This window comes from Eleutherodactylus coqui, chromosome 1, assembly GCF_035609145.1.
Source record: "Eleutherodactylus coqui strain aEleCoq1 chromosome 1, aEleCoq1.hap1, whole genome shotgun sequence".
NCBI lineage: Eukaryota > Metazoa > Chordata > Amphibia > Anura > Eleutherodactylidae > Eleutherodactylus > Eleutherodactylus coqui.
In genome coordinates, this window is record NC_089837.1 from 470,394,791 (window position 1) to 470,421,998 (window position 27,208).

Sequence of the window (27,208 nt, forward strand, 5' to 3'; positions counted from 1 at the left end):
CACGGTGCATCCTTGGGAAAGGACCGGCGGCCATCTTTAAAAGAAGAAAAGAAAAAACTGCCCGAACGGGGATGCAGGTAAGCGATTTTTTTTTTTTTAAATTACAAAGGGATTGTTTTAAACGGGGCATAATGTGGGGGTATGTTGAAAAAAAATGTTTTTGATTTCGCCGCGGGACAACCCCTTTAAGCTTGTATGGAGATATGTGCACGTATATAGACGTAGGCATAAGGGGCACATATGAACTGCTTTTTTAGACATTGTGCATCTCAAGATGTTGGGTCAGACATTTAGTTGCGAATATGATTTTTTATGCATTTTTTTCCAATCCAAAATGCTGGAGGTCAAATTTACAATATCCCAGGTGTATAGTTTATGAAAATATAGGTATGAGGGCATAATATGCTTTTTGTTTTTGTTTATTTCGATTTTTTTCTTTCTTTCTTGTGTTTCAAAAATTTAAAACCCCTGATTCAGAAACTCCTGGCAGTGAAAGTGTTAAAGTCATGGGTTTTATAGGTAAATCTGAACTTCATTTTCAGGTCGGCATCATATAGGCGTATTTGCATGTGAAAAATGTACCCGTGCAACATGCAAAGAAGAGAACCCATGCATTTCAATGGGCTTGCTCACATTTTCATTTTATGCGCACGCATATCAGTTGCGCAAAAAAATATGCAGTGTGCTCTACTTCTCTGCGCATTTTTAAAACAAAGGTCCCTATAGAAGTTAATGGTGTGCAAATGCACGCGTAATACGCAAGGAGATGCGTTATACGCTGCGTAATTGCACAGAAAAAAAACCATCTGGAACTTATTAGACGAATTAGCCATTTCAATCTCTCGCCTTTGTTTGCCGCACGCAAATGTACCTGCCCTGCAGTCGGAAAAAGTACAGTAAAATATGCGATACATGTGCAAAAAAGCCCTATTCAGTGCGCAAAAAAGTTGCGCTAAGTTGAGCGCAAATGTGCATACCCTTGTGTGATGCCGGCTGAGTGATGTGAAAGATATAGAGAGTCACTGCTTTCCTGACTCATTTTGCAACTGTTTGTAAACAATTTTTTGTGGAGCAACACAGGAAGTTTTGTGAAATAAGGAACAAAATGAAATTTTAACTGATTTTGTCACTTTTCACGGAGGTTCCTGTAGTTGGTAATTAGTATGCACAGCCTATGGGACACACGGGGTTAGTTGTGTGCCTGTGCCATCCCCGTGAGGTCACTGGGACTAGAGCTCTATAAAGAGGTCCCTGCACTGAAGTCTTGCAGATCCTCCACCATGAAGGGCGCTGTTGTTCTGCTGTGGCTCTTGCCGTCCCTGATTCATGCAGCTAAACTGCCGACACCAAGTGAGTAACCGCTTCTGTTACTCCTTCTTCTTTGTGGGGTTGTGGGAATAATTAGTGATTTGTCAATTGGAGGAAATGTTCTATTTTTGCTAATTCTGTTGAATGTAGGTTAGCTGGAATGCAAAGCTTGATGCCGTCCGCCGGTGCGGAAATACTGCGGCGCTTATTCTGCAGGTCCCAAACCCAAATTAACGGATGGCGGTAATAGATGCTGAGATGAAATCTTGTAGATCGGCTGCAGAGAACATCAGGGGCTGCAGGGTCCGTTCTGAAGTACTCAGCGCTTGGTATTAGGCGAGATGCAGACAGACGTATACGTGGGCGCAAAATTTAGGCGTACAATACGCAGAGAATAGAACCCACTGATTGGTTTGTTCAAATGCGCATATTTTCCTGCACATTTCGGTTATGCAAAAAAAAGTAGTCAACGGGGATGCGCAAATGCACACACAATACGCTAGGAGATGCGTAAAGCACTGCGTGATTGCGCAGGAAAAACACATCTGGAACCCATTAGACTAATTAGCTATTTCAATCGATGCATATTTTTTTGCAGCGTGCAAATGAACATGACTCGCGGGTGGAAAAGTGACAGTAAAATATGCTGAGGCGCGTGCAAAAAAATAGCGTTCTTTCCGCAAAAACACTACGTTCAGGCGCGCAAATACTCGTGTTCGTGTGAATGGAGCCTTACAGCAGCTTCAGACGGCCATTTGATCAATTGCACACTCTTTAGCCAAATGTATTTGCACAGTGGCCAAGGTAGATTTGCACGGTGCATAGTACTGTACTTTTTGCGCACGCAGGGCATGTTAACACGCGAGCACGACGCACCCCCAATGTGATTTAAAAGGCTATTTTGCTTGATGAGGTCCAGATATGTTCCGTTTTTTCACGGACGTGTGCAGCATATTGCACATTTGTTTATGTATTTGCGCACCACCCATAGACTTCTATGAAAAGTTAAAAATTGAATCGCACTCGTATGAAACTGGCATGTAGAAGTGAGTGTGATGCGATTTTATTTCTCACTCATTGGCGAAATTTCTGCAGTCTCGCAGATAAATAGAACACGCTGTCTCGCAGCATCATTACAACAGAAAAATCGCACATGTGAATACAACCGCTGAAAACAACGGGGGCTACGTCATCGCGTCGCGCAACGCACAAAACTCACCTCATTTTCTCGCCCATGTGAATGCACCCTTAAGCCTCTTTCCCACGAGCGGATATACGGTGATGACGTTCTTATGTTTTCACGCCCACTCCCTATAAGCTCCTGAATGGGCATTTTTCCGCGATCCCGGACAGCGTTTTCTCGTCCACCCTGGAAAATCCTCGCTCTGCCAAAATCCTCGGAATGCCTTCCAATGCCTGTATAGTGGCACCTGTAACATTTCGCAGCTCCCATAAACTCCTATGGGAGCTGAAAAAAAGGGGAGGGGGAGGCAGTTTAGCAGCGTCCAACGGTGGGAAAAGCTTATTGGTGCCTCTATATAGGCATTTGAAGTCATTCCGAGGATTTATGCCGACTGAGGAATTTCCAGGCTGCGGCGTGTTTTTTCGCTAATACGCCGCGTGAATGAACAAGAAAATGCTAATTAGGCTCGGGAATTGATCGCGTCTTCTCTTCATTCACGGAAATTTACAGTGCGTGCGGGTGACCGTAACGCATACGCTCGTATGAAGGAGCCCTAATACTGTATTTTTTGCGCACACATGTCCTGTGTATTTGCACACACAGAAAAATACGCAAGCGTGCTTCCATTGATTTCAGTGGACAATTAATTAGCGCAGCTAAAATTCGTATGAATGGTTGTTAAAACTTCCGTTTTATTGCCTGTTGAGACAGCCCCGTTCCGGCGCATATACACCGAGCCCAAGATACCATCAGGCGGGGGGAGACAGTTTAGCTCTGCTAAACTACCTCCCGATTTCCCCTGCCTCTCAGGAAGGGGAGGGGCAGGATTGGGTGGGTACTAGTGTGCTAAGCTGCCACCCACTATCCGCCCCTTATTGGCTGCCGGCAATTAGAAGGGTGGAGCTTAGCAACTAGCTCCTGCCCTGTTCCTCCTCCTCCCATTACAAACAGCTGGCAAGGGGTGGAGAGGAGGAGGAAAGGGGGTGGGAGTTTAGTAGACACACTGCTAAACTCCCTCCCACCTGCCTTCTCTGGAAGCTGTCAAAGGCTCCCATAGGAGTCTATGGGAGCTGCCACCTTATTCCGGCAAGGAAGATAGTTCCTGAACTATCTTTCCTGCCCGGTGTAAAAGTGCCCGGCTGAAATGCTCTATCTTGGCCGGCCTGGTACTTTAACGCTGCGGGAATACGCCCATCAGAACCAATGCATTAGATGGGCGGCATATATTAGCCAGGCGTGAAAGTGCGGCCGATGTACGCTCGTGTGAATGACGCCTGAGACTCATTTATCATCAGTATATGTGACTGAGCTTATGCAACTGTCCTTATTATTACATCTCCGTTTTGTATGGAGCTGTAATAAGTCTGTCATAAAGGTGATACCTCTAGCGTCATAAGGAGGATATGGAGGTTTTATCTGTCAGATGTCACAAGTAAGGAAGAATGCCTCCATACATATGGCGCCCAACGGAGCCTGTACAGCCGCAATAGGAGGCTTTCCAGGCTCTATAAAGAGGCACAACAGTAGTATGAGGCCTCCTGTACACGGGCGTAAGTGTAATCACGCTCGACAGAGGAGGACATGATTGCGCTCTGAATGGAGACTGATCCTGTCCTCTGGGGAGCAGGCCCTGTTCACATCAGCGCGGGACACACCCGCGTCATGCTTTAAGAGTCGGGGCTGTCTAATGAGTAGGCAGGCCAGTCTACATAGTAGGCAGGTCAGCCTAATTAGTTGCTGGCGTAGTAATTAACACCACCAAATTGCGCAGTTACAAGCATAATTTGTGCACAGGGGCGCACATTTTTACACCCACATAGACTTCTATGGAGCGTTGGTTGTGCAAATGCAGGCAAAAATAAAGCATGTTGTGTATGTTCGCCGGCGGCAAAAATGCACGCAAAAAAATGACTAATGTGAGTGAACCCATTTAAACCTATGGGTTATAATGGTTGCAGTTCCCACGGCCGATTTACTGCACGCAAAAACGTGCTTAGTAGTGCTCGTGTGAATGAGGGCTGAGGCCAGATTCACATGGGGGGTATTTGCACACGCAATATGCAAAGAATAAAGGCCCATTTAGACACAAGGATGATCACTCAAAATTCGCTTAAACGGCAGTTTGAGTGACAGTTTTGAACGTTCACTTTGCATAAGGGTGCATTCACACGAACGTATATCGGCTCGGTTTTCACGCCGAGCCGATATACGTTGTCCTCGGGTGCAGAGGGGGGAGGATGGAAGAGCCAGGGCCAGGAACTGAGGCTCCCGCCCCCTCTCTGCCTCCTCTCCGCCCCTCTGCACTATTTGCAATGGGGAGAGGCGGGACGGGGGCGGGGCCGATTCCCGGACTTTAGCCCCGCCCCATCCCGCCTCCTCTCATTGCAAATAGTGCAGAGGGGCGGAGAGGAGGCAGAGAGGGGGCGGGAGCCTCAGTTCCTGGCCCTGGCTCTTCCATCCTCCCCCCTCTGCACCCGAGGACAACGTATATCGGCTCGGCGTGAAAACCGAGCCGATATACGTTCGTGTGAATGCACCCTAAGTGTGTAAATGAAGCTCACGCTGTATGCAGAAGACAAGCGACCCGGTATCTTCAACATACAGCTGTTGTCTACTCGGAGCGCTCAGTATACAGCTGACCGGTCTGAGCGGGGTGTGCAGAAGACAAGCGGGATCGGGTATCTTCAACATACAGCTGTTGTCTACTCAGAGCACTCAGCTAGTATACAGCTGACCGGTCTGAGCGGGGTGTGCAGAAGACAAGTGGGGCCGCTTGTCTGTTGTATACAGCTGTTTTCTTCTCGGAGTGCTGGTATACAGCTGAGCGCTCCGAACGGGGTATACAGAAAACAGCTGGAGCGTTGTCTTCGGCATACTTCTACTGTGTTCTCCGAGCGGGATACCAGCACACAGTCCTGATAAGACTCACCGTTGTCTTTCAGCTTGTCTTAACGAAAACTGCACAATGTCCGCGCGTTTAGAGCCAACGATTCTCGTTCAAAAGATGTCTCTGAGCAAATTTTGAGCGAGAGTCTTTGGGTCTAAATGGGCTTTAAAGCCCATGAGTTCACTGTTCGGCCGATCACAGCTATTAACCCTTTGAATGCCGCCGTCAGTTCTGACAGCGGCATTTAAATCCTCGGGGGTCCGCACGGCCCCCCCGCGGTGAGATCAGGGGAGCCGTGCAGGTGTCATGGCAGCTGGGGGCCTGAAGGCCCCAGGGCTGCCTTGAGAGACTGCCTATCAAGCCATCCCCGTGGGGTGGCTTGATAGGCTGCCTGTGAAATTGCAGTACGACGTAATGCTGTAGCATTACGTCATACTGCAGGAGCGATCAAAGCATCGCATATTGTAATCCCCCAGGGGGACTTGAATGTAAAATAAAAAAAAAGATCAATAACGTTTTTTTAGTTGTTAAAAAAAAATAAAGTATTAAAAGTTTAAATCACCCCCCTTTTGCCATATCTATAATTTAAAAATCTAAATAATAAAATAAAAATACATATCTAGTATCGCCACGTCCGTAAAAGTTTGCTCTATCAAAGTAGCACATTATTCACCCCGCACAGTGAACGTTGTCCGAAAAAAAAAAAAAGAACCCCAGAAATGCACTTTTTTTAGTCACCCTGTCTCCCAGAAGAAATGCAATGAAAATCAATCAAAAAGCTGTATGTATTCCAAATTAGTACTAACGAAAACTTTAGGACATCCCACAAAAAATGAGCCCTCGCTCAACTACGTCGACGGAAAAATAAAAGTTATTGCACGCACAAAATGACGGCAGAAAATAATTGAAAAAAATGAAATGTCTTTGAAAAGAAAAAAAAAGAGTAGTATAGTAAAAAAAACCTATACAAGTTTGGTATTGTAGCAATCGTACCGACCCATAGAATAAAGTTATCATCTCGTTTGTGTTGCAGTTTGTGCACCGTAGAAACAAGACGCACTGAAAGATGGTGGAATGTTGTTTTTTTTTCATTTTACTCCACTTAGAATTTTTTTAAAGTTTTTCAGTACATTATATGGTACTTTATATAGCACCATTAAAAACTACAACTCGTCCCGCAAAAAAAAGCCCTCAAATAACGACGTCGATGGATAAATAAAGGAGTTACGATTTCTTTAAAGGGGGAGGAAAAAACGTAAATGGAAAAAAAAAGGGTCCGCGTCATGAAGGGGTTAACTAGTTTTTGAATAGAGTTCTGTATCAATAACATGTTTATTCCCTGGATAACAGAGAAATCCCCATCACAATCTGCTGCAATTAATGATGAGATTCAAAAACTGTCTGAGCAGCTGTATGCGAGTGATGTAAACCGAGCGGACAGTGGTGACATTATCCTGAACCTTCAGCACAAGGTGTCCAGCTCCCAGACTGGTACAGGGACAGACTTCTGCAGCCAAAAGTAAGCCGACAACATGGTGACATGTACTAATATGATGTATAGCTATGTATGTATTATTGCTTGATATCCATGTTTTATGCTTTTAATCAAGTCATGGCATGCCCAGTTCCTCAGTCTCATCTACGCTCTTCTCATTTGCATATTTCCCAGAAGAGCATGAATGGCCTTATAAGCCTCCTCACCCCTACTCTCCCTAAGGAGAAACGATACCCTTCCAGACCCAAGCCAATATAAAAGTATCTTTTATTATAATTTTCTAGGACAAGTAAAAAATCAACAACAATATAAGACCTTGTTCACATCTACGCCAAGCCTACCATTGTTTGGCTCTGTTATAGGGGCCAAGCAATGCCAAAAAAACGGATCAGACACATGCTGGACGTTAATGGCACCCGATGGACCCATTTCACTCGGGCTCCTGCCATGCTGCACAATACTATTCCTGGGCAGATTTGCGCAATTTTGTCTGGCATTTTGCGCCATTTCTGCGTTGGCTATGAATGCAGCCTCTGATGTGGATGTGAATATGCCCTTACACACACTGTATATTAGAAAATTTTAATGATCCGCTTTACATAATTTTGTAGGTAGAATAAGTATTATTAACCTGGGTTCTACAATACAAATATATCCTACCCAGTCAGCAAATGCAGGACGATGGGACATCCGGGCTCCTCTAATAGTGAAAGAATAGATATATTGTACTGAGACACAAACAAGTAGAGATCCAGGCAACGCTCCAATATAGATCCTGTTCTTTCCCAGGCAACATTTCTGCTACAATGAACCCTTCTTAAATAATACAATAGTGCTACTATGTCTACAATGTATACAAAGTCACTCAAGTGAATCACAAATACAAGGATCGTCGTGTAAAGTGTAGTAGTGTATGTGTATGTGAATGAAGCTGGAATTGTATTCACTTGTAGACACTTGTACAACTGCAATTTAATTTTACTATTGTTAAGTTAAACCATTAGTTCAGTTTCCTTCTATGGAGATATAACCTAGAAGGCTCAGGTTGGCATAGGGAGCAGTCTGTGGGAGAGAGGGGGTGCAGTTTGTGAAGGGGAGCATGGGCAGCAGCCTGTGTGCAGGGGAAGAAGTCTATGGGAGGCGGCATATGGAGCAGTCTGTGAGAGAGTGAGTAGTCTGTGAGGGAGGGGGGCATGGGGATCAGTCTGTAAGAGAAAAGGGGGACATGGGGAGCAGTGTGTGTGAGATAGGGGTACATGGGGAGCAGTCATTTGCAGATGGGGCATGGGTGAATACAGAATATGGAGAGTAGTTTAGGAGAGATTGGCGCACAGGGAGCAATTTATGCGAGAAAAGGGGCATGGAGAGCAGTTGGTATGAGATCGGGCAATGGGGAAAGGTTTGTGAGAGGAGAGCATGGGGAGCAGTCTGTGAGTGAGGAAGCATGAGTAGAAGTCTATATCGGGTCAACAGGAGCAATCCGTGTGAAATGGCAATATGGAGATCAGTTTATTTGAAAATGAGGGGCATGCTGAGCAGTCTTTGTGAGAGGGGGGCTTGGGGAGCAGTCTGTGAGACATGGGCGAATGGGGAACAAAGGTGACATTATTACTTTGTGGTACACTAATACTGGCATTGTACAACTCAAATCTGGGGCACAGTATGAGCACAATCTGTTTAGCAGTATATTTTTGGGAACACAATCTGCAATTTTGTTTTCAGGGAATGTCTGTGTGGCACTATTTTTGGGTAGTATCTTTGGCTAACAAGCTGTTGGCTTACTTCCGACACCCCAAAAAAACATAATATTCATACAACTGAGTCTAGGCTCGGACTGCAGGTGAATCCCCTGTTGGCCCCAGGCTCCTACATAAGTGATGCACTGTGAAGTACACTCGCTGCACTACATACAGATAGCGGTATCCCAGACAGTCTATACATCCATATGATAAACTGGATAGTTTATGTATTTCTATAAACACAATCTGCATGGGATGACAACTAAGCGCCAGTATTCTTCCTCCCTGGAACATACCTTTTCATCAACACTGGAGGGGCTGCTTTTACAAACTATCCTCCAGTCCCCTACGGCGGCCAGTGGCATGGCGCTATGTAAGCATGCATGCTCGGCTCACATAGCTGAGAGGTCCCCAAGTCCAAGGCAAGACCCAGAAAGCAAGCTATCGAGAGGACCCCCAGGAAAGAAACAGTTTGAGAGAATGACCAAACAGCCAGGAATCTTCTGCAATTGGTGGTGGTAGTGGAGTCATGTATTATTTGCATGTAGCACTATAGTGAGCCTCAAAATAATTTTTCCCACTGGGTCTTAGCACCCCAGTCCAACACTGATTAAGTTCATGGCTCCCTGAGGCTAAGACTGCCACTTCTTCTTTACCAGGTTGGGAAAATGCCTGAGAGGTTCACACAAATCCAATTGAGCTCTACCAGGTCTAAAATAATGAGCTTCATCAAAGAAGCACAAAACATCCAGTAAAATAAGTTGAGTGGGAGTCTCCCATCTTTCCCCCAACTCTAGCAATCTCAGCACTTTTCTAGGTTATGTACTTAAAACCTATTCCCGTGTGAGAGGAATCTAGGGGAAATATACGCATTTTCCATGACTACCCCATCTCTATCACACAATATGTATATAAATATTTCTTCTGTGTGGGAGGGAGGACATATACCTTCAGACTTGTGCCAGAATCTTTTAAGAACTTGGCAACACTTCTTGAAATTCTGGAGATCAGTGCTGCAACTAACTTCTGAATTGACTGAATGTTGGTATAATATTTCAGCAGTTGGTGCCCCACTTTTAATAGCCTTTTCCCAGGGCCAAACTTTGTTGAAAACCTGCCCTGGACCATGTGATAGGTAAGACTCTCTTGACATTTGCGCTGGAACCTCCATTCAAAGGTTCTGTTCCAGATCCAGCACAAAATACCAGAAGAATAAGCACTTTTTCTCCTCGTAAAATGCCAGACAGCTGACCAGAACCTGAATGAACCCCAATGGAGTCTGTTCAATGCTGTTTGGCTCCATCATTGGATGGACCCATTGGCCAATGGATTCCCCTTTCCTGCTCCCTGAACAGAGCAGGAAAATGGAACCCCCACCGCAAATGTGAAAGCAGCCAAGGTCCATTTAAACTCAATGTATGCTTTCATGGTAACATTTAGTTTTACCAGCATCACTTTGCCACCTAGCCTAAACCCTTCAGATCTACTGCTACAAGACTGAATCCTGCAGAGCTTTATATATGCATCACCTTAGTTTCATATACAACTCATTAGATAGAATGAGGTTTTGTTTCTATATATGTGATGGGACTTTTTTGCCTCACAAGTCTTAATTCCTACCCTTTAGGCTTTTCAAGTATGTCAATGAAGCCAAACTCTTCGCCCGTCCAACTTTTGCCCGACTAATCTCTTTGCTGGACAATTATGTTAAGCACACAGGGACTGTGGAAATAGTCAGCAAAGAAGAGATCCAAGAAGAAACCACCTTTATAAAGGAAATATTCAAAACTTCGATCATGAAACAGCTTTCCAGTTTCTTGATTTCAAAAGGTATGCCAAAACTGCTTCACTAATAGCACAAGTGTTGCTTTCCTCGGTGCTGGTGTAACATAGTGGTTACCAGCTAGGGGGTGCAGTACATGTTTTAATTTCGGCTGACAATTTAATATATACTGCAGGCTGGACCTCTTCTTCCCCTGGCAATAAACATTCACCTCCTCCTTCCTCACAGAGGTAGTATGAGCTGTCATCTTCTCCTTCCCTCTCAGTAAACTGCTAGTTTCATATCTCTCCCAGCCACCCTCTACTCAGTCATTGCATTCAGTACTGTAGAGCAGTCCGTCAGTCTGTCTGACCAACCGATTTTAGAAGACTCTTAATCCTTCAGCCTACTGAAGGTTGGAAGATAGTGTAAGCAATGCATTAAATTGAAAATTTTTAATAAGATGAATTGGGGAAATGTTTTATATCCAAAAATACATTACAGGAGTATTCTGGAACTTAAGCTACTAATGACCTATCCTCAGGATAGGTCATCAATAGTTGATCTATGATGGCCCACCACTTGGAATCCCTGCTGGTCAGCTGATCATTGTGGACAAAGTCAGAAGCAGACACCTCTGTGCAAGGACTTGGGTTGATATTCCATTGAATGAGAGCTGTGCCTGTAATACTAACCTGAGCCACTGCATTACGGACAGCGCTATCTGCTTCCGACTGTCTGCAATGATAGCTGACCGAGTGTTGGCTGATCGACGAGGAGTGGCTGACTTACCCATCAACTGATGACCTGACCTAAGGATACGTCATCAGTGGTTAATTCCCAGGCATCCCCTTTATTAGCCTAAACAGATGTCTCTTTGCAGCACTACTGATACGTTATAGAATAACCATGACGTCACTTTGTGTTTTGTCTGACATGACTGTTTTAATGAACAGGTTATTACACATCAATTGAAAGCTTTGAGAATGACTTTCGGGAAATGTGGTTTGGACTGTTCACCCGCTCTAAAGGGCCCTTGGACTCCTCAGGCTTTGAACATGTCTTCCATGGTGAGATAAATATTCTAAGCAAATTGAAACTCAACAGCAACAGCGGATACCAAAAGAGTTACAAGAGAAGGAAAGCTTATTACTGAGTTTGGGAGTGATATTGGGGGAAAAGTTAATATGAGGGTGAAGTATAGATATCAAAAGTAGTAGCTATTGTAGGGCCAGATTCACATCTGCGCTGGCTCCTCCATGCATCAGTGGCCGTGCGTAAATAGTATTAGGGCTCAATCACAGTGCCGTAGGCGCAACTACACTCACTGGTACGGAGCGTAGCTGTGCCTGAATGAGGGGAATCCCTTCCCCTTCGCCAGCAGTTCAACCTCCGCGTCAGATCGTGGGAGTTTGAAAAAGGATGCGGGGATTCGGGGGCGGGCACGCGGTATGCACTACAAATCACAGACAGCAAAAGACAAAACAAAATCACTGAAATCCCATAGAGATCATTAGTTTAGTCCCAGTATACGACTGTGATTATTACGGTCATATAAGGCGAGAAAACCACGCTCATCTGAATCCGCCCTTAGGTAAAGGTACAGTCCCCTGGTGCAAGCACCAAGTCGTGGCCGACGCCTAGGGTGACATCACATAGTGCCATTTTCTTGGCAGACTGTTTTTTTGTGGGGTGGTTTGCCATTGCCTTCTCCAGTCATCTCCCCCTTCCCCAGCAAACTGGGTACTCCTTTTACCGACCTCAAAAGGATGGAAGGCTGAGTCAACCTTGAGCCGGCTACCTGAACCATGCGGGGATTGAACCTGCAACCTTCAGATCGTGAGCAAGAGCTTAGGACTGCATTTTGCTAACTCAACACTCTGCACCACACAAGGCTCTTAAGTGGATTTTAAATGGGCAAGTGTGATATTGGGCCGTGAATCACGGGTCTATATTGTGCTCGCCAACATGTGATTTACCTGTGGATACATCACTTCGGCGAAGCAGCGATCCTCCGCAGACAGCTAAGAATCGCAGAGTGTCTCCCATTAATTGAAATGGGGAGATCTCGCACGGCATCGCACTGGCAAGCACCTAGCATGCAGTGCGATGCTGCCGCCGGCCCCATTGAAAGTAATGGACGATAAGATGCGAGGGCATGCCCAAAGATAGAATGTGCTGCGATTTGTTTCCTGCATCGCTCATGTGTATGACCCCATTCAAAAAAATGGGGTTCATGCTTGTGCGAGATTTGTGTGTCTCACAACACAGAAATCTCGCCCCTGTGATGTCGGCCTCAGGGCTCCTTCACACGGGCATGTTTCCATGTGCAATACGCAGAGAATAAAACCCAATGATTTCAATGGGTTTATTGAAATGTCTTTTTTTTATAAATGCGCGCACAAAAAAATAGGACCTGCTCTATTTTTGTGTGCATTTGCGCACCAAAGATCCCTATGGAAATCTATGGGGGAGCGCAAATGTGCGCAATATGCAAGCAAATGTGTTCTTTTTCCTGCAAAACCACATCTGAAACTCTTTAGACTAAATAGCCCTTTAAATCAGGGTGTGTCTGTCTGCCACGGGCAAATAAACATGCCATGTTCACGCAAAAAGTGTAGTCAAATACGCCGATACACACGTAAAAAAAAACTTTGTACATAGCAGAAATACCTTGCCTTGAAGTGTGTGCATTTGCGCATACGCCGGTGTAAAGGAGCCCTTAGGCATTAGGCATAGGGGAAGGGGGTAGTTTAGCGCGACTCGCTCTGCTAAGCGCCCCCTCCCCTTGCCGGCGGCTCTCATTGGCTAATCGCGACCAAAAGATAGGACAAGTCCTATCTTTTCGGCCGTGCGTAAAAGCATGCCTGTTGCTTCAATCAGTTATTAGCAATCAGTAATGTCTCTGTAGGTCATCCATGTTTTCTATAATGCAGGTGAAATCCACAAAGGAAAGATAGCCGGATTTCATAGTTGGGTGAATCTCTATCTGCTGGAGAAGGCTGGTCAGATTGATTACCTCAGCTACAGCGCAGACGGACCGGTAAGTGCGAACGCCTGTTGTTTGTTAATGCCCTGTTACACTGAACGATCAGTGATGAGCTCATTGTCCATCGTCTATGCAGCATATATCGTTCAGTGTAAATAGCTGCTGTTCAGTTTTGAACAGCCACTATGTTAAGTCAATGGAGAGGGGCGGGGGAGCGCGAGGAGTGAAATCTCCTGCAGCCTCCACGGCCCCCCCCCTGTGAGAAAGCCAGCACTACTAGCTCCTGTGCAGTATGTGCGGGGACGAGTGTCGGGCATCGTTTGCCCGACATTCACCCCATCTAAATGGGCCTTTAGCCTTACCAGCAACTTCCATCAGAAAAAAAGAAAACCTCTTCTTTGTAAAGTGTTTCCTTCTTTTCTCTATTGCAGAAGGAAAGGTGACCGTTGCATGCGATTATGGAAATAAGTCCTCAGGACATTAGTTTCCTGTATTAATTGTATGTTATTTGTAAACAATTAGCACTAGCAGTCTAATTTGCATATAAGGGGCTGCATTACTCTTCCTAGCATGGGTAATACAGCATTGGGTAATGTCAGATATGTTCAGTGACTCAGAACTGCACACAACTGGAGTCCTACTGTCCCTTGTCATTAGCATAATCACCACTATGTGGCAGTATTTGAACATGGTTAATTGAATTACATTGCAATGAGTAAAGAGTTAGACCAGGATGAGTACTAAATATACTGAATGCACCCTAAATTAGCTTCATTAATACCGGCAAGTGTGGAAAATAGAGGCCAATATCAATTCATTTAAAAGCAAGAGGATTTACACACATAATTAAAGAGAAGTCGGGGTAGTTTTGCGTGGGCCAATAGTCTTCAGAATGATCAATCAAATGAGCGATTATGGGTGACTATCGGGCCGTGTAAGCACATCAGCAGACGGGGTACTGAGCGAGAAGTCACTGTGTGGTCACTAGTGCTTCCATATTAGTTTACGGAAATGAAGCGACTAGTCAGCGACTTCTCGCTCAGTACAAACAGACAACCCTTCATCTTTGAATGACTGTCTGTTTGCAGTGAATGAATGCGGGTGGGTGGAAAAGATCTCCGGTGCTCTTCGGCTCCATTCACTAAATGACTATTGCTCCTATGTGAAAGCACAGGGGTGATGGCTATTCCTTCTAAACCCACGCCTCGGGCAGCTTCAGACGAACGTATTTGCGTGCATTTTTACACAAGCAAAAATTGCGAACGCTTTTGCGCATAAGAAATAATGCAAAACGCAGAATAGAACTCATTGATTTCAATGGGTTTGTTCTCATTTCCTTTTTTTGTGGGCGCATTTATTGCACGCGCAGAAATAGGACCTGATCTATTTTCCTGCGTATTTGCACACCAAGGGCCTGATAGAAGTCTACAGGAGTGTGCGCAAATGTGTGTAAAAATGCAAGAACATGTGTAATTTTATGAAAAAGGGAACACATCTGAACCTCATTAGGCTTAATAGCCTTCTAAATCAAGGCGGGGATGTGTCATGTACGCATCAGCGTGCAAATCAGTCTCCTTCACTGTAAAATACTTTGCGCTGTGGCGAGGCATTTGGGTGGTTTACATCTGCGTTACAGCCTCTAAAAATAAGCCAGGCAGCTGAGGGGAAACCGAATGGACCCCGTTACAGTCAAGTGGGTTCGTTCAGTGCTGATCGATTCCGTCGGCCACAGGGATTTCCCTTTCTTGCTCCTGAAGCAGGGAAGTGGAACCTTGGGCGCCGGTGTGACACCACCCTTAGGCCTTGTCCTTACGAATGCCATTTTAGCGCTCCGATAGCAGCGCTAAAAATATACAGCTATCGGAGTGCTAAATCGCCTAAATAAAGAATAGCTGCGACCAAGTCGTAGCTATTCTCTACAAGTTTAACACGGCCGGCTGCGGCGCCTTCCAGTGCTCTAGCGCCGCACCCCCGAGATGAAGGGAGTTCCCAGTGGGGAGGAAGGGGGTCACTGGCAGGGATGTTAAACTCCCTCCCCCTCCCTTTGTCGTCTGGCTGGCATAGGAGTCTATGGAAGCGCCGGCGTTGTGCCGTCAAGAGATGAGACAAGTTGATGGAGAGAAATCTCGGCATTAAAAAAAAAATCCTGTCTTATCTTTTGATATGCAATTTTTTTTTCATTTTTTTTATTTTTTTTTAGGCTTGTCAAAAAACTTGTTCGTCTGAAAGAACCCATAGGAAACCATAGGCTCTTTTAGATGCGATTTTTTTTGACACACCAACTCTGTATCAAAATGACATTCATGTGAAAAAGGCCTCAGCAAGCAGTTGACTAGAATGGAAATAGCCAATGTTATCCTTTCATCTTGTCTTGTTACTTCTGTTGCATCTGCAGTGGAGCGGTTATCCTGATGTTTTCGCCTTCCAGTTTAAGTGGTCGACCTATGTGAAAACTCTTAGCTCTTTGTTTTTGGGATCCAGTCCTGAGTTTGACATTGCGATGTACACACTCTGCTACGTCACTCAGCCGGATAAGATGTAAGTATTTCTATACACCATGCATGACATACTGTTATGCTACATACGTAGCACATACTACTCTGTCCAGGTAGGTTTATATTCGGCATGTAGGGGACAATGTTGCAGAAGTCATTGTTAAGAGAAGATCTTATTAAGTACATTGGGGGGGGGGGGGTAAATTTGCGCGTTTTTTAAAGTCAGTTTTTCCTTTATTTACAACCAATGTATCAAATGTTGCACGCTGATGATGAATTAGTCGCATCGTCAAATAGGTCTAGAGATCTCGAGTCCCGTTTCATACCACCCAGGTGCTGGAGTGAGATCGCAACATATTTTGTGACTTTTTAAAAAGTCAAATTTATTAAATTTGTCTGAATTTGTGCAAACCCTATCTCCTTTTATAGACACTTTACAAAGGTGAAGTTATAGGCGTACAACAGCAAAAAGTTACAAAACATTTTTTAGCAAAAATTTGCAATGTTTTTACGACAGAAAACTAACGTACAGCCTCAATAAATCCTCCATTCTGCTTCTAATCTATATCATATTCAGCAAGCCACACTTATCGGTTACCAGTTGCAGTTGAAACACAGTTTCTTCTAAATTTGGGGTGCATCACTGACATTGTATTTAATAACTGTTGTACGAGATAATGTATATAATAGCCATTATCCTTTCTAGTCAGTGATAGAGAGGTTTATGTAATGGGTTCCCAGAATAAACTTACTTTCTCTACTGTTTTCTGAAAGTGCCTGACCATTTTCTTTAGCAGTTTAATGGTTGTAATAAAAGTTTATATTTTTGTAACTCCATTGTCTGCTCCGTATCCTGTACCTGTATTGTCTACCATCTACTGCAATAGGGAAAATAGTGAATATAAAAATACTGATAAGCAGTACCAGACTCCTCTCTGCACACACTGAAAATTTTGTAAAAGTTAAATTTGAAAAAAACAAAAACCCCAGAACGGATCGGTATAAGTGACAGACCGCAGAAATCAGCATGCCTGACATGAAGAGGATGTCCAATCTATTAGAGCATATACATGATAAAGGAGGGTCACTACTAAATGTTAGCATTACTCAAAACACAGAGTTATTATATAGAGTGTCTTTCAGTCTGGCAGACCTGACACTACCATCATATGGTCATGCATTTAGTTGAATGGATGCCCACAGCTTGCAACCCAAAGTAGCCTTGAAAAAAAGTGACCTCATGTTGAAGTTGGGTCAAAACCAGCAGCAAGTGGGATGAACACAAGTAGACAGGAGTCAGCAATCTTTGGCCTCACCAACACGGAGATTCTTTTCTCTCTGCGGTCCTCTTGGTGTATACTGGCAGCAGACATGGCAGCTGCTGTGTCACCATTCCAAACTCCTGGTATCATGGCACCGAGGATGTAAGTGCTGATGCCAGAAGAACAGGCATTGATTTTACGTCCCTTAATTGGCTGCGGCGGCGGCGGCCACCTGACATCCACTGTCATAGACCAGAAGAGCTGCAGGAGCCCCTGCGCTGTTTTTCCAGGGGGAGAAGAGAGGCAAGTATTGCTTCTTTTGTTATTTTACAGCATAGACAACTGTTTAAATTTCAGACAACCCCTTTAAGATTGGCATATGGTAGACTGGAGGTTGAACCTATTGATCCTTCAATTCTCTGTTTTCACTGTACAAGCTTATTAGATTTTGCAGAAGACCTTACAATATGACAGTGGGGTAATCAATAAGTAAAGTCTGGCATACAAGCTTCGAAGATGAGTCAGATGAACCTTATAGGTCACCAGCCTTTCATTTCTTGTGAGTCACATTCAATTGTTGAATGTGGAAAAACAAAAAACATGACATTTCAAAACTTTTGCAAAGCAATAATTTTGGTGTGAAATTTGACACATTTGTATTACACAAATTAAACTGGCGATGTTCATGTGAGAAGGGGGTTAGAATATGTCTGCAATATGTTGTTGCAGGTGGTGGTATCACAACACAAATTAAGAATATGATGCAGCGGAAGGAGTTACAAAATAAGCAAAATTTACTTATAAACAAAGGAATGAAAATGAGTAACGATGTATTTAAAGGGTTAACACTTTGCTACTTGCAACACAATCCACCTGAGACATAGCATTCAAACGGCTGATATGTCACTATCCAGTAGGCCTGCATCCCTGTGACACTATCTCAGTTTGAACCTGTGAGTACCAGTACAGTCAAAATCCTCTTGTGACAGGCCTGTTTAAATGTTTGTATCACAACCATGTTCACCCCTAGTGGTTTTTACTGATGCCAGCCTCACTTACGACTCGTTGACAATGAGCTCCTCTGTGTCGTTTTTGGTCTTGGTCTGTTGCTCTGCCACGCAGCCCACATTTGCTTTGTCTTTCAGACAGCTTTTCTAACTGGATCCTGATGTTCACTCAGGTCATACAACAGCAGCAACTCGAACAGCCCTTCTCCCATGCAGGGGCTTAGGCTCCTGCTGCCTTTTCCTGTATGGCAGCAGCAGCTCCTCTGCAGTTTGTTGCACCTTTCTGTAGCAGAAGCTCTCAGCAGTACCTCCATTTACTAACACAGTCTCTGCACTCTGTCTGTGGTGCAGCAGAAATTCCTTTTATAGTACTGACCTTATCTCACTAGAAAGTTCCCAGGGAGCATGCTCAGTTCCGTTTTAAAGGACCAACTTGGTGCTCCATTGTGAAGCTCAGTACACCATAGGCATTGACACACCTTCAGTCCTTTTAGAAGCAGAATTCACCCTCTAGGAGTGTGTCATAACTCATGGTTAACATGGGGTTGTTAGCCACATGTGGCTCCTGAGATGCTGGTTGGGAACAACTGATAAACAGTAGAGCATAATCTAGCACCCATGTGGAATACCTTCTAACACTTATTGTTCACTTAAAGAAGATGTCCACTTGTAAACTATTGGTTGCCTATCCTCAGGATAGGTCACCAGCAGTAAATCGCCGAGGGTCTACTACATAGGACCCAAGCCGATCAGCTGTTTCCTAGCTGGTGCACTGAGCTGGTTTCTGCAGGAAGCAGACAGCTCTGTTATCACGGCAGTGGCCAGGCTTGGTATTACAGCAAAGTTGTCATTCATTTCAATGACTGCAATACCAGCCCTGGCCACTACAGTGAGAACAGAGCTGTTTGATTCCTGCAGAAATTAGCTTAGTGCAGTGGCCCTAAAAACAGCTGATGACGGACGCCCAGAGGATAGGCCATCAATAGCTTACAAATGGACAACCCCTTTTAAGCACTATTCTATTAGAACATACACAGGTAACACCTCTAGATTCATTACAAATGATTAACTTTATTATCTAATGATACTCGGATAAGGCTTTCTTTATACTAGTATCAAGGCTTCCATTTATTACAAAAACCATAATTTGGTGCCGGATTCAAAATACAACAGATGCAAATAATAAGCAATGGACTCCATCAACTTACAAGGGTGTTCGTCAAGGTATCATTCATTTGACAGCATAAATAGATATGCATGCTACATTATTCTTGCCATCAAACGTGACAAAAACCCAAAGGAGGTTCCCAACGCCAAAGTGATCAAAGCCCCAAACTGTCTTTTCTTGTTCGGTTTCTTTGGCTGTTCTTCTCCTATATACTGATATCTGTTTCTTTCAGGTGCACGGTAAAATTGGGTGGATCTACTCTCAAAATCCAAACCTACAGTTGGCCCAACTCATCCTACGGAAGTGGCAAAAGATATTTATCAACCTCTTACCCCAATATTTAGAGCAAGTGTTTGAAACATTGCAAATAACCTTTGACAAAAATGCTTTCTTTTTTTAATAAGCCATGACTAAATAATAACTGTAGTCTCTTTAATAAATCTAATATTTAGTCAGCTGATCAGACGCAGCAAACATAATGTTCAATTACTGTATGCTTTGAGTATTGAAATTCCATTAAGGCTTTACATTGTAGCTTTGTGGCAGTTTTTGAGCCAAATTCGGTAGTGGCTGCAGCAGTAAGAAGTATAGGTCCATCCTTTATATTTCCCATAGCCTTTGAATCCACTTCTGGCTTTGGTTGTATCAAAAACGTCCAAATATCCTTCTCTGTACACCTTGGAGGTTGTACAAAGCTTTAATACAATTGTATATATGAATCTGAACTCCTATTAATAAAAAATAACGTGATATTAGTGATGTTAATATTATTTCATGTTTTTGTCTGTCCTCTTGTTGTTTTTCAACTAGAGATGAGCTTTTTTCTAGTAACTGCCTACTCGGGCAAAAAGATTCAGGGGCAGTGGGGTGGAGCAGGGGGTAGCAGGGGGAAACAGGGTGGAGATCTCTCTCCCCCCCGCTCCCATCAGCAACCCCGGCTCACCCCTGGCGCCCCCCAAATCTTTTCGCCCGAGTAATTGCTCTAAACCTGCACGTTCGCTCATCTCTATTTTCAACCCTTAAAAGTGAGTTTTATCTTCATTTTTTCTTTGACTATCCAGTAATCAAAGATATTTTAGAATCTATTGGGTCCCATTGACACCAGATTAAAGTAATTGTATTAGAAGAAATACTATGGTTCCCACATAGAAGTAAATCTGTTGTAGGAAGAGTGCCAGGACCTGACTGGATAATGCCCTCAACTACTTTCCTTCACCAAGAATTAAAAAACAGGACAGCACTTCAGAGAATTGCTTAGTCAAGACCAATCAATGGTCAACAAATAAATGGTCTGCCATACCTGTGTTCCAAAAAAACATCAAACAACATGCTGTGGCGGTACCTCATGATCTAGGACATCCAAGAGCAGAGAGTGAAATGGAACAGCCGACAGGGATACAATAGCTTGGTCATAAAAGTAAATAGCCAAAGGAAAAAATGAGTTCCAGGTGAAGGCACATACGTAATACATAAAGAAATGATAAAGACATAATGAAGGCACTTACTGCAGTGGGGGGCAGGGGGCAGGAACTACATGAAACCCTCCTGGTATCCAGGTCAGCCCAAAGAGTTGTTGCAAACCAGAATTAGAGTTCTTGATCCATATATGGTGGGATAGAGCTTCTTTGTCCGTAGAGACAGAATCATGTGTCCGTGCAACTTGTTTCGGAGAAAACATTCTTATTTTATCAAGCACAGCCGGAATTACAATGTGACAGAAAACAGATCTTATAGAGTGTTTTACCTGGTATTCATTGGTGGCAATGGGAGGAGGAGCACCATGCATACTTATGTTCGTGCCTTTCCTTCACCAGTCATGCTGCTACCTCCAGCCTGATACCGCAGCCCAACTTTCAAGGCCTAGTACACTTCAATATACTCTTCAATGCGTCAAGATGTAGGGGAGTGAAGTGAGTGACAATTGCTTCATTGGTCCATAAAGGGTACAAGAGGCAGTAATGACACAATACAAGTAATTATCAGTAAACTTAAAATTTTTATCACTTGAACCAAAAACACATTCTTTTGGTAATTATTTTCAAGACTATAGTTGCAAAATTTGAGTAATTTTTTTGTCACTTCACTCAATATTCGTCAGATTTGAGAAGATACATGTGAATTGGGCGTAGTTTCCCAGAAGACCTAGATGGAACCAAATGTATTAAAATAAAATGTAAAGAAACCTTGTTATTTGTATAGCGCCAACTAGAGATGAGCGAATATACTCGTTTCGAGTAATTACTCGATCGAGCACCGCGATTTTTGAGTACTTCCGTACTCGGGTGAAAAGATTCGGGGGGGCGCCGGGAGGCGGGGGAAGGCGTGTCAGAGCGGGGGGTAGCAGCGGGGAACAGGAGGGAGCTCTCTCTCTCTCCCTCTCCCCCCCACTCCCCGCTGCAACCCCCCACTCACCCACGGCGCCCCCCGAATCTTTTCATCCAAGTACGGAAGTACTCGAAAATCGCTGCGCTCGGGCGAAAAAGGGGCCTGTCCGAGTAGGTTCACGCATCTCTAGCGGCAACTTATTACGCAGCACTTTAAGATAATTTATTACCCCACAGCAAGCTGGGTACTCATTGATATTAATTGTATAAAGATAAAGGTTGCAAATTTATGGTGCAAATCCTCATTTAAAATGTGCATTTTTATAAATATTGCCACATCTCAACAACTGCAATCTCCAATTTGACTTTAGTAAAATATGTCATGATAAAGGGGCGATGTGTTTGAGAAATATTTTAGTCCTGCCTTTATAGTTCTGAAAAGTGTCCAGAAGTTTGGAGAGGAGTCGTAAAACCTAAACATAGGCTCTTCTGAGACAGGCCAGCTGGGTTCACCAGCGTCTCGGCTAGATCCTTAACCTCATGATGAAGAAATTCTGACACCAGTCTCCTATAGTTCTGGAACACTGCGGACCCTTGACCACGCGACAGAAAAACACCCATTAACAGGAGCCTCAGATAGCCACTCAATAAAGTACTTCACTTGGATGCTGTATCACAATGGAACTTTAATGACAGCAACAATGTTGCACACATAGTTTGGTTAAAGTCCCTTTTACTCCGAACAATTCACTTGGATGAGCGAAAATGAATGATAATTAAACAATGAACTCAACTAATGGAACATTAACAATTTCTCTCTCTGTGATGTACTTTTACATCACAGTAGTCCAGGATGGGTATGAAGCTGGCTCAGGAGCTGAGCCCGCTGCATGCCTGGTGGGTGCCAGCTGTTCCTGACTGCTGACACCCGCTGCAGACATCTGCGATCAGAGCTAGCTCTGTTCACGGCTGTTTGACAGCTTTCATGCCTGGTCAATCCTGACTCCAACATGTAAATTGGATGCCCCCCCTCAAACCCACCATCGGTCCCCCTTGTGATGTGATCATGGGGGTGCCGATGATTGCCATGGCAGCCCTGTGAAGGCTCACAGGGCTGCATATATTTAACCAAAGTAGCCCCTACCAATTGGGGGCTTAATATGTTAACGCAAAAAACACCATATACTGCAATATTGAAGTATTGTAGTATGTTGCAGACCGCTGTTTCCTAACTCCAGTCCTCAAGGCACCCCAACAGGTCATGTTTTCAGGATCTCCTATAGTTAGAACCCCTGTGGCAATGTCTGAGGCACTAACAATAACTACATCACCTGTGTATAATACTATGAAACTCTGAAAACATGACCCATTGGAGTGCTTTGAGGCCTGGAGTTGTGAAAAACTGTTGTAGACACAAACAAATAGTCACAAGTTCAAGTTCCCTAAGGGGAATAAAAATAGTGTAAAATTTAAGTGAAAGCTAATTTTAAAAAATTGAAAAATATTAAAAATTCAAAAAAAATCCTCCTTTTCCCACCCCCCAAAAAATTCCATAAGTGAGGGAAAAAAACTGGAAAATAAATTACACTGTTTGCAGTGCATTTTATAATTCCCTGTGGATCTACAGCCAACATCTGTTTGTAACTAGAGATGAGCAGGCACCAAAATGCTCGGGTGCTCGTTGCTCGAGTCGAACTTTCCGCGATGCTCGAGGGTTCGTTTCGAGTAACAAACCCCATTGAAGTCAATAGGTTACTCGAGCATTTTTGTATATGATCGATGCTCCGGATAGGTCTTCACTTGTAAAAAACCAGAAAACATCCGAAATCCACGGAAACACCACAGAAACGGATAGGGAAGGGCAGGGGCAGCATGCAGGGCTGCATCTCAGGCTCCCAGGTCCCACTATTAAGCCACAATAGGGGCAAGAGTCTGCCTTCCCCCCTAACAATTTTTACTTTGGACAAACCCTCTTTAGCAAGGCACACCTTAGCAAATCACCACACTACCTGCAACCAAGCACAATCACTGCCTGGGGGTCACACCGCTGCCTCTTCTCCTGGGTTATATGCTGCCCAACCCCCCGCATGACCCTGCGTCCACAGCACACACAAAAGTGTCCCTGCGCAGCCTTCAGCTGCCCTCATGCCACACGCTTACTTCATAGCTACACCACCCTCATGTCTATTTCCAAGTGCGTCTGCGATGTGGAGGAACCGGAGGCACACACTGCAGAGGGTTGGCAGGGCCAGGCAGCGACCCTCTTCGAAAGGGGTGGGCGATAGCCCACAATGCTGTTGAGAATTGATGAGAAATTAGCATTCGATCTTCACGTGAGCGGGCCCAGGGTCAAGCTCGTTCCCAGCCTCCACCTTGTGTGACCCAAGGTGCCGCGGGTTACATAGCAATAGCTCAATCGACACCGCAAGGGGAAAGCCATCTGCACTCTGCACCCTACCCAAGTCAGTCAGTGTCTTTGTGCCAGACAGGTAAATCACCGCAATCGGAAGTCTGTGTGCACCCACAGCATAGGTGGGTCCTAGGCGACCCAAAACATCAACCATGAAGAAATCAGGGTGCCCAAACATGGCAGACTTTCACTGCGCCTCTGCACAAACCCTCAGCAATCGCGGGCATGAAGCGGACTTCAATGCTAGTTCAGCTGCGAAGGTCTCAGTAAATCAGTTAGGTTTTCTTTCACCGCTCCAATGACTGGATTAGCCAGGAAAAAGTCCCACAGGCCCAAACTGGCGCAGTTGCAGTTCCCCCGGGACGTAGCCCTCAGCCCACACCCTCAGCAATCGCGGGCATGAAGCGGACTTCGATGCTAGTACAGCATTGAACGTCTCATTAATGCAGTAGCGCTCCTCTTCTTTGGCCCAAACCAGTTATCAGATAACTGTGGTAACACGAGAGCAAATACATGATGCCCAGTGCTGATCCCCTGACCCCAAGCAAGAGGAGGAGGTGGCCTTACAAGGCCAAGAAACCATGACCAGGACCCACTGTAGCCTGTGTGGGAAGCATGTGAGCAGGCCCTTAGTCCGGCTCGGTCCCAGCAAACACAGTGTGGTACCCAAGGTGCCATGAGTTACATAGCAATGGGCAATCTGGGTTCCCTCATACTATTCATTCTGTGTTGGTGTCGGATAGCTCAATCGACTCCGCAAGGGGAAAGCCATCTGCACTCTGCACCCTATCAAAGTCAGTCAGTGACTTTGTGCCAGACAGGTAAAACACCGCTATGGGAAGTCTGTGTGCACCCACAGCATAGGTGGGTCCTAGGCGACCCAAGACATGAACCATGAAGAAATCAGAGTGCCCAAACATGGCAGACTTTCACTGCGCCGAGGACATAGGCCTCTGCACAAACCCTCAGCAATTGTGGGCATAGAGCGGACTCCGATGCTAGTACAGCTGTGAATGTCTCATTAAGGCAGTAACTCTCCTCTTCTGTGGCCCAAACAAGTTTCTCAGATAATTGTGGTAACACTAGAGAAAATACATATTGGCCTCGGCCCACAATTTATGCCCTAGTCAGTGAGTGTTTTTGGGCCAGATAGGTAAAACACCGTGATGGGAAGTCTGTGTGCACCCATAGTATAAACAGACCCCTGTAACATTCCAGTAGAAAAAGTATAAGCAGACCCCAGTAATATTTCGGTTGCAGTAGTATAGGCAGACCCCAGTACCATTTCTGTAATAGAAGTATAGGCAGACCCCTGTAACATTTTGGTAGCAGGAGTACAGGCAGACCCCTGTAACATTTCGGTAGCAGGAGTATAGGCAGACCCCAGTGCCATTTCTGTAGTAGAAGTATAGGCTTACCCCTGTAACATTTAAGTGGCAGCAGTATAGGCAGACCCCTGTAACATTTATGTAGCAGCAGTATAGGCAGACCCCTGTAACATTTACGTGGCAGAAGTATAGGCAGACCCCAGTAACATTTATGTAGCAGCAGTATAGCCAGACCCCAGTATCATTTCTGTAGCAGCAGTATAGGCAGACCCCAGTGCCATTTCTGTAGTAGAAGCATAGGCTTACCCCTGTAACATTTAAGTGGCAGCAGTATAGGCAGACCCCTGTAACATTTATGTAGCAGCAGTATAGGCAGACCCCTGTAACATTTATGTGGCAGAAGTATAGGCAGACCCCAGTAACATTTATGTAACAGCAGTATAGCCAGACCCCAGTATCATTTCTGTAGCAGCAGTATAGGCAGACCCCAGCACCATTTCTGAAGTAGAAGTATAGGCAGACCCCTGTATCTTGTAGCAGAAGTATAGGCAGACCCCTGTAACAATTAAGTGGCAGAAGTATAGGCAAACCCCAGCACCATTTCTGTAGTAGAAGTATAGGCAGACCCCTGTAACATTTCTGTAGCAGCAGTATGGGCAGACCCCTGCAACATTTACGTGGCAGAAGTATAGGCAGACCCCTGTAACATTTATGTGGCAGAAGTATAGGCAGACCCCTGTAACATTTTTGTAGCAGCAGTATAGGCAGACCCCTGTAACATTTACGTGGCAGAAGTATAGGCAGACCCCAGTAACAATCTTGTAGCAGAAGTATAGGCAGACCCCAGTAACATTCTTGTAGCAGAAGTATAGGCAGACCTCTGTAACATTTAAGTGGCAGCAGTATAGGCAGACCCCAGCACCATTTCTGTAGTAGAAGTATAGGCAGACCCCTGTAACATTTCTGTAGTAGAAGTATAGGCAGAACCCTGTAACATTTCTGTAGCAGCAGTATAGGCAGACCCCTGTAACATTTACGTGGCAGAAGTATAGGCAGACCCCTGTAACATTTACGTGGCAGAAGTATAGGCAGACCCCTGTAACATTTTTGTAGCAGCAGTGTAGGCAGACCCCTGTAACATTTACGTGGTAGAAGTATAGGCAGACCCCAGTAACAATCTTGTAGCAGACGTATAGGCAGACCCCTGTAACATTTAAGTGGCAGCAGTATAGGCAGACCCCTGTAACATTTTTGTAGCAGCAGTATGGGCAGACCCCTGTAACATTTACATGGCAGAAGTATAGGTAGACCCCAGTAACAATCTTGTAGCAGAAGTATATGCAGGCAGACCCCAGTAAAAGTTCTGTAGTAATAGTATAGGGCAACCTCTAAAACATTGAGGTACCATGAGTGTAGGCGTGGGCCCGAAAAATTAGTGTACCAACAGTACAAGTGTATCTCTGAAAAATGTATCAACCGAGAGGGCAGGTGAAACCCATTAATATTTTATGAAAGATACAGCTCACTGTTGCTTAATTTGTAAGAGAGCCTGGAGGCAGCCCTGTTAAAAAAATTGGTTCATGTTAAAGTATCTTTAAAAAATTGTAAAAACATTGTTAGATGAGCCTTTTGGGCCACAGAAAAATTGGCACTTCAGCGCGATCACATGTTGTTTCTGGAGGAGGAGTAGCAGAAGGAGGACAAATGTCAGAGACAGATTGACAAAGCTAAATGCCCCGTTTTTCCGGTGATGGAGAAGAGTGATTTAATCTGCGGTTGCAGCGAAAAGAATCTTTAGGTTCCGCTGCTCTCCACCGGTGGAGAAGAGAAGTCTAAGGAAATCCAGGCTTA

General features: G+C 44.6%; 1 protein-coding gene across 1 annotated transcript; it reads left to right on the forward strand.

Annotated features, from left to right (window-relative positions):
• Nucleotides 1-1,178: 1,178 nt before the first annotated feature.
• LOC136585551 (uridylate-specific endoribonuclease D-like) lies at nucleotides 1,179-20,044 on the forward strand. Its single transcript, XM_066584398.1, has 7 exons — nucleotides 1,179-1,350; nucleotides 6,729-6,897; nucleotides 10,240-10,442; nucleotides 11,331-11,444; nucleotides 13,311-13,417; nucleotides 15,759-15,901; nucleotides 19,528-20,044. The coding sequence occupies exons 1-7, from the start codon at nucleotides 1,281-1,283 to the stop codon at nucleotides 19,637-19,639; spliced, it is 918 nt and encodes a 305-aa protein (XP_066440495.1). The 5' UTR covers nucleotides 1,179-1,280; the 3' UTR covers nucleotides 19,640-20,044.
• The last annotated feature ends 7,164 nt before the right edge of the window (nucleotides 20,045-27,208 follow it).

What these genes read in the sequence shown, in the direction of transcription:
- LOC136585551 (XM_066584398.1), top strand. Translation starts at nt 1,281, where the DNA reads ATGAAGGGCGCTGTTGTTCTGCTGTGGCTCTTGCCGTCCCTGATTCAT. An exon ending in ACAGACTTCTGCAGCCAAAA is followed by an intron (nt 6,898 to 10,239) that starts GTAAGCCGACAA and finishes CCTACCCTTTAG; the next exon opens with GCTTTTCAAGTATGTCAATG. An exon ending in GTCACTCAGCCGGATAAGAT is followed by an intron (nt 15,902 to 19,527) that starts GTAAGTATTTCT and finishes TGTTTCTTTCAG; the next exon opens with GTGCACGGTAAAATTGGGTG.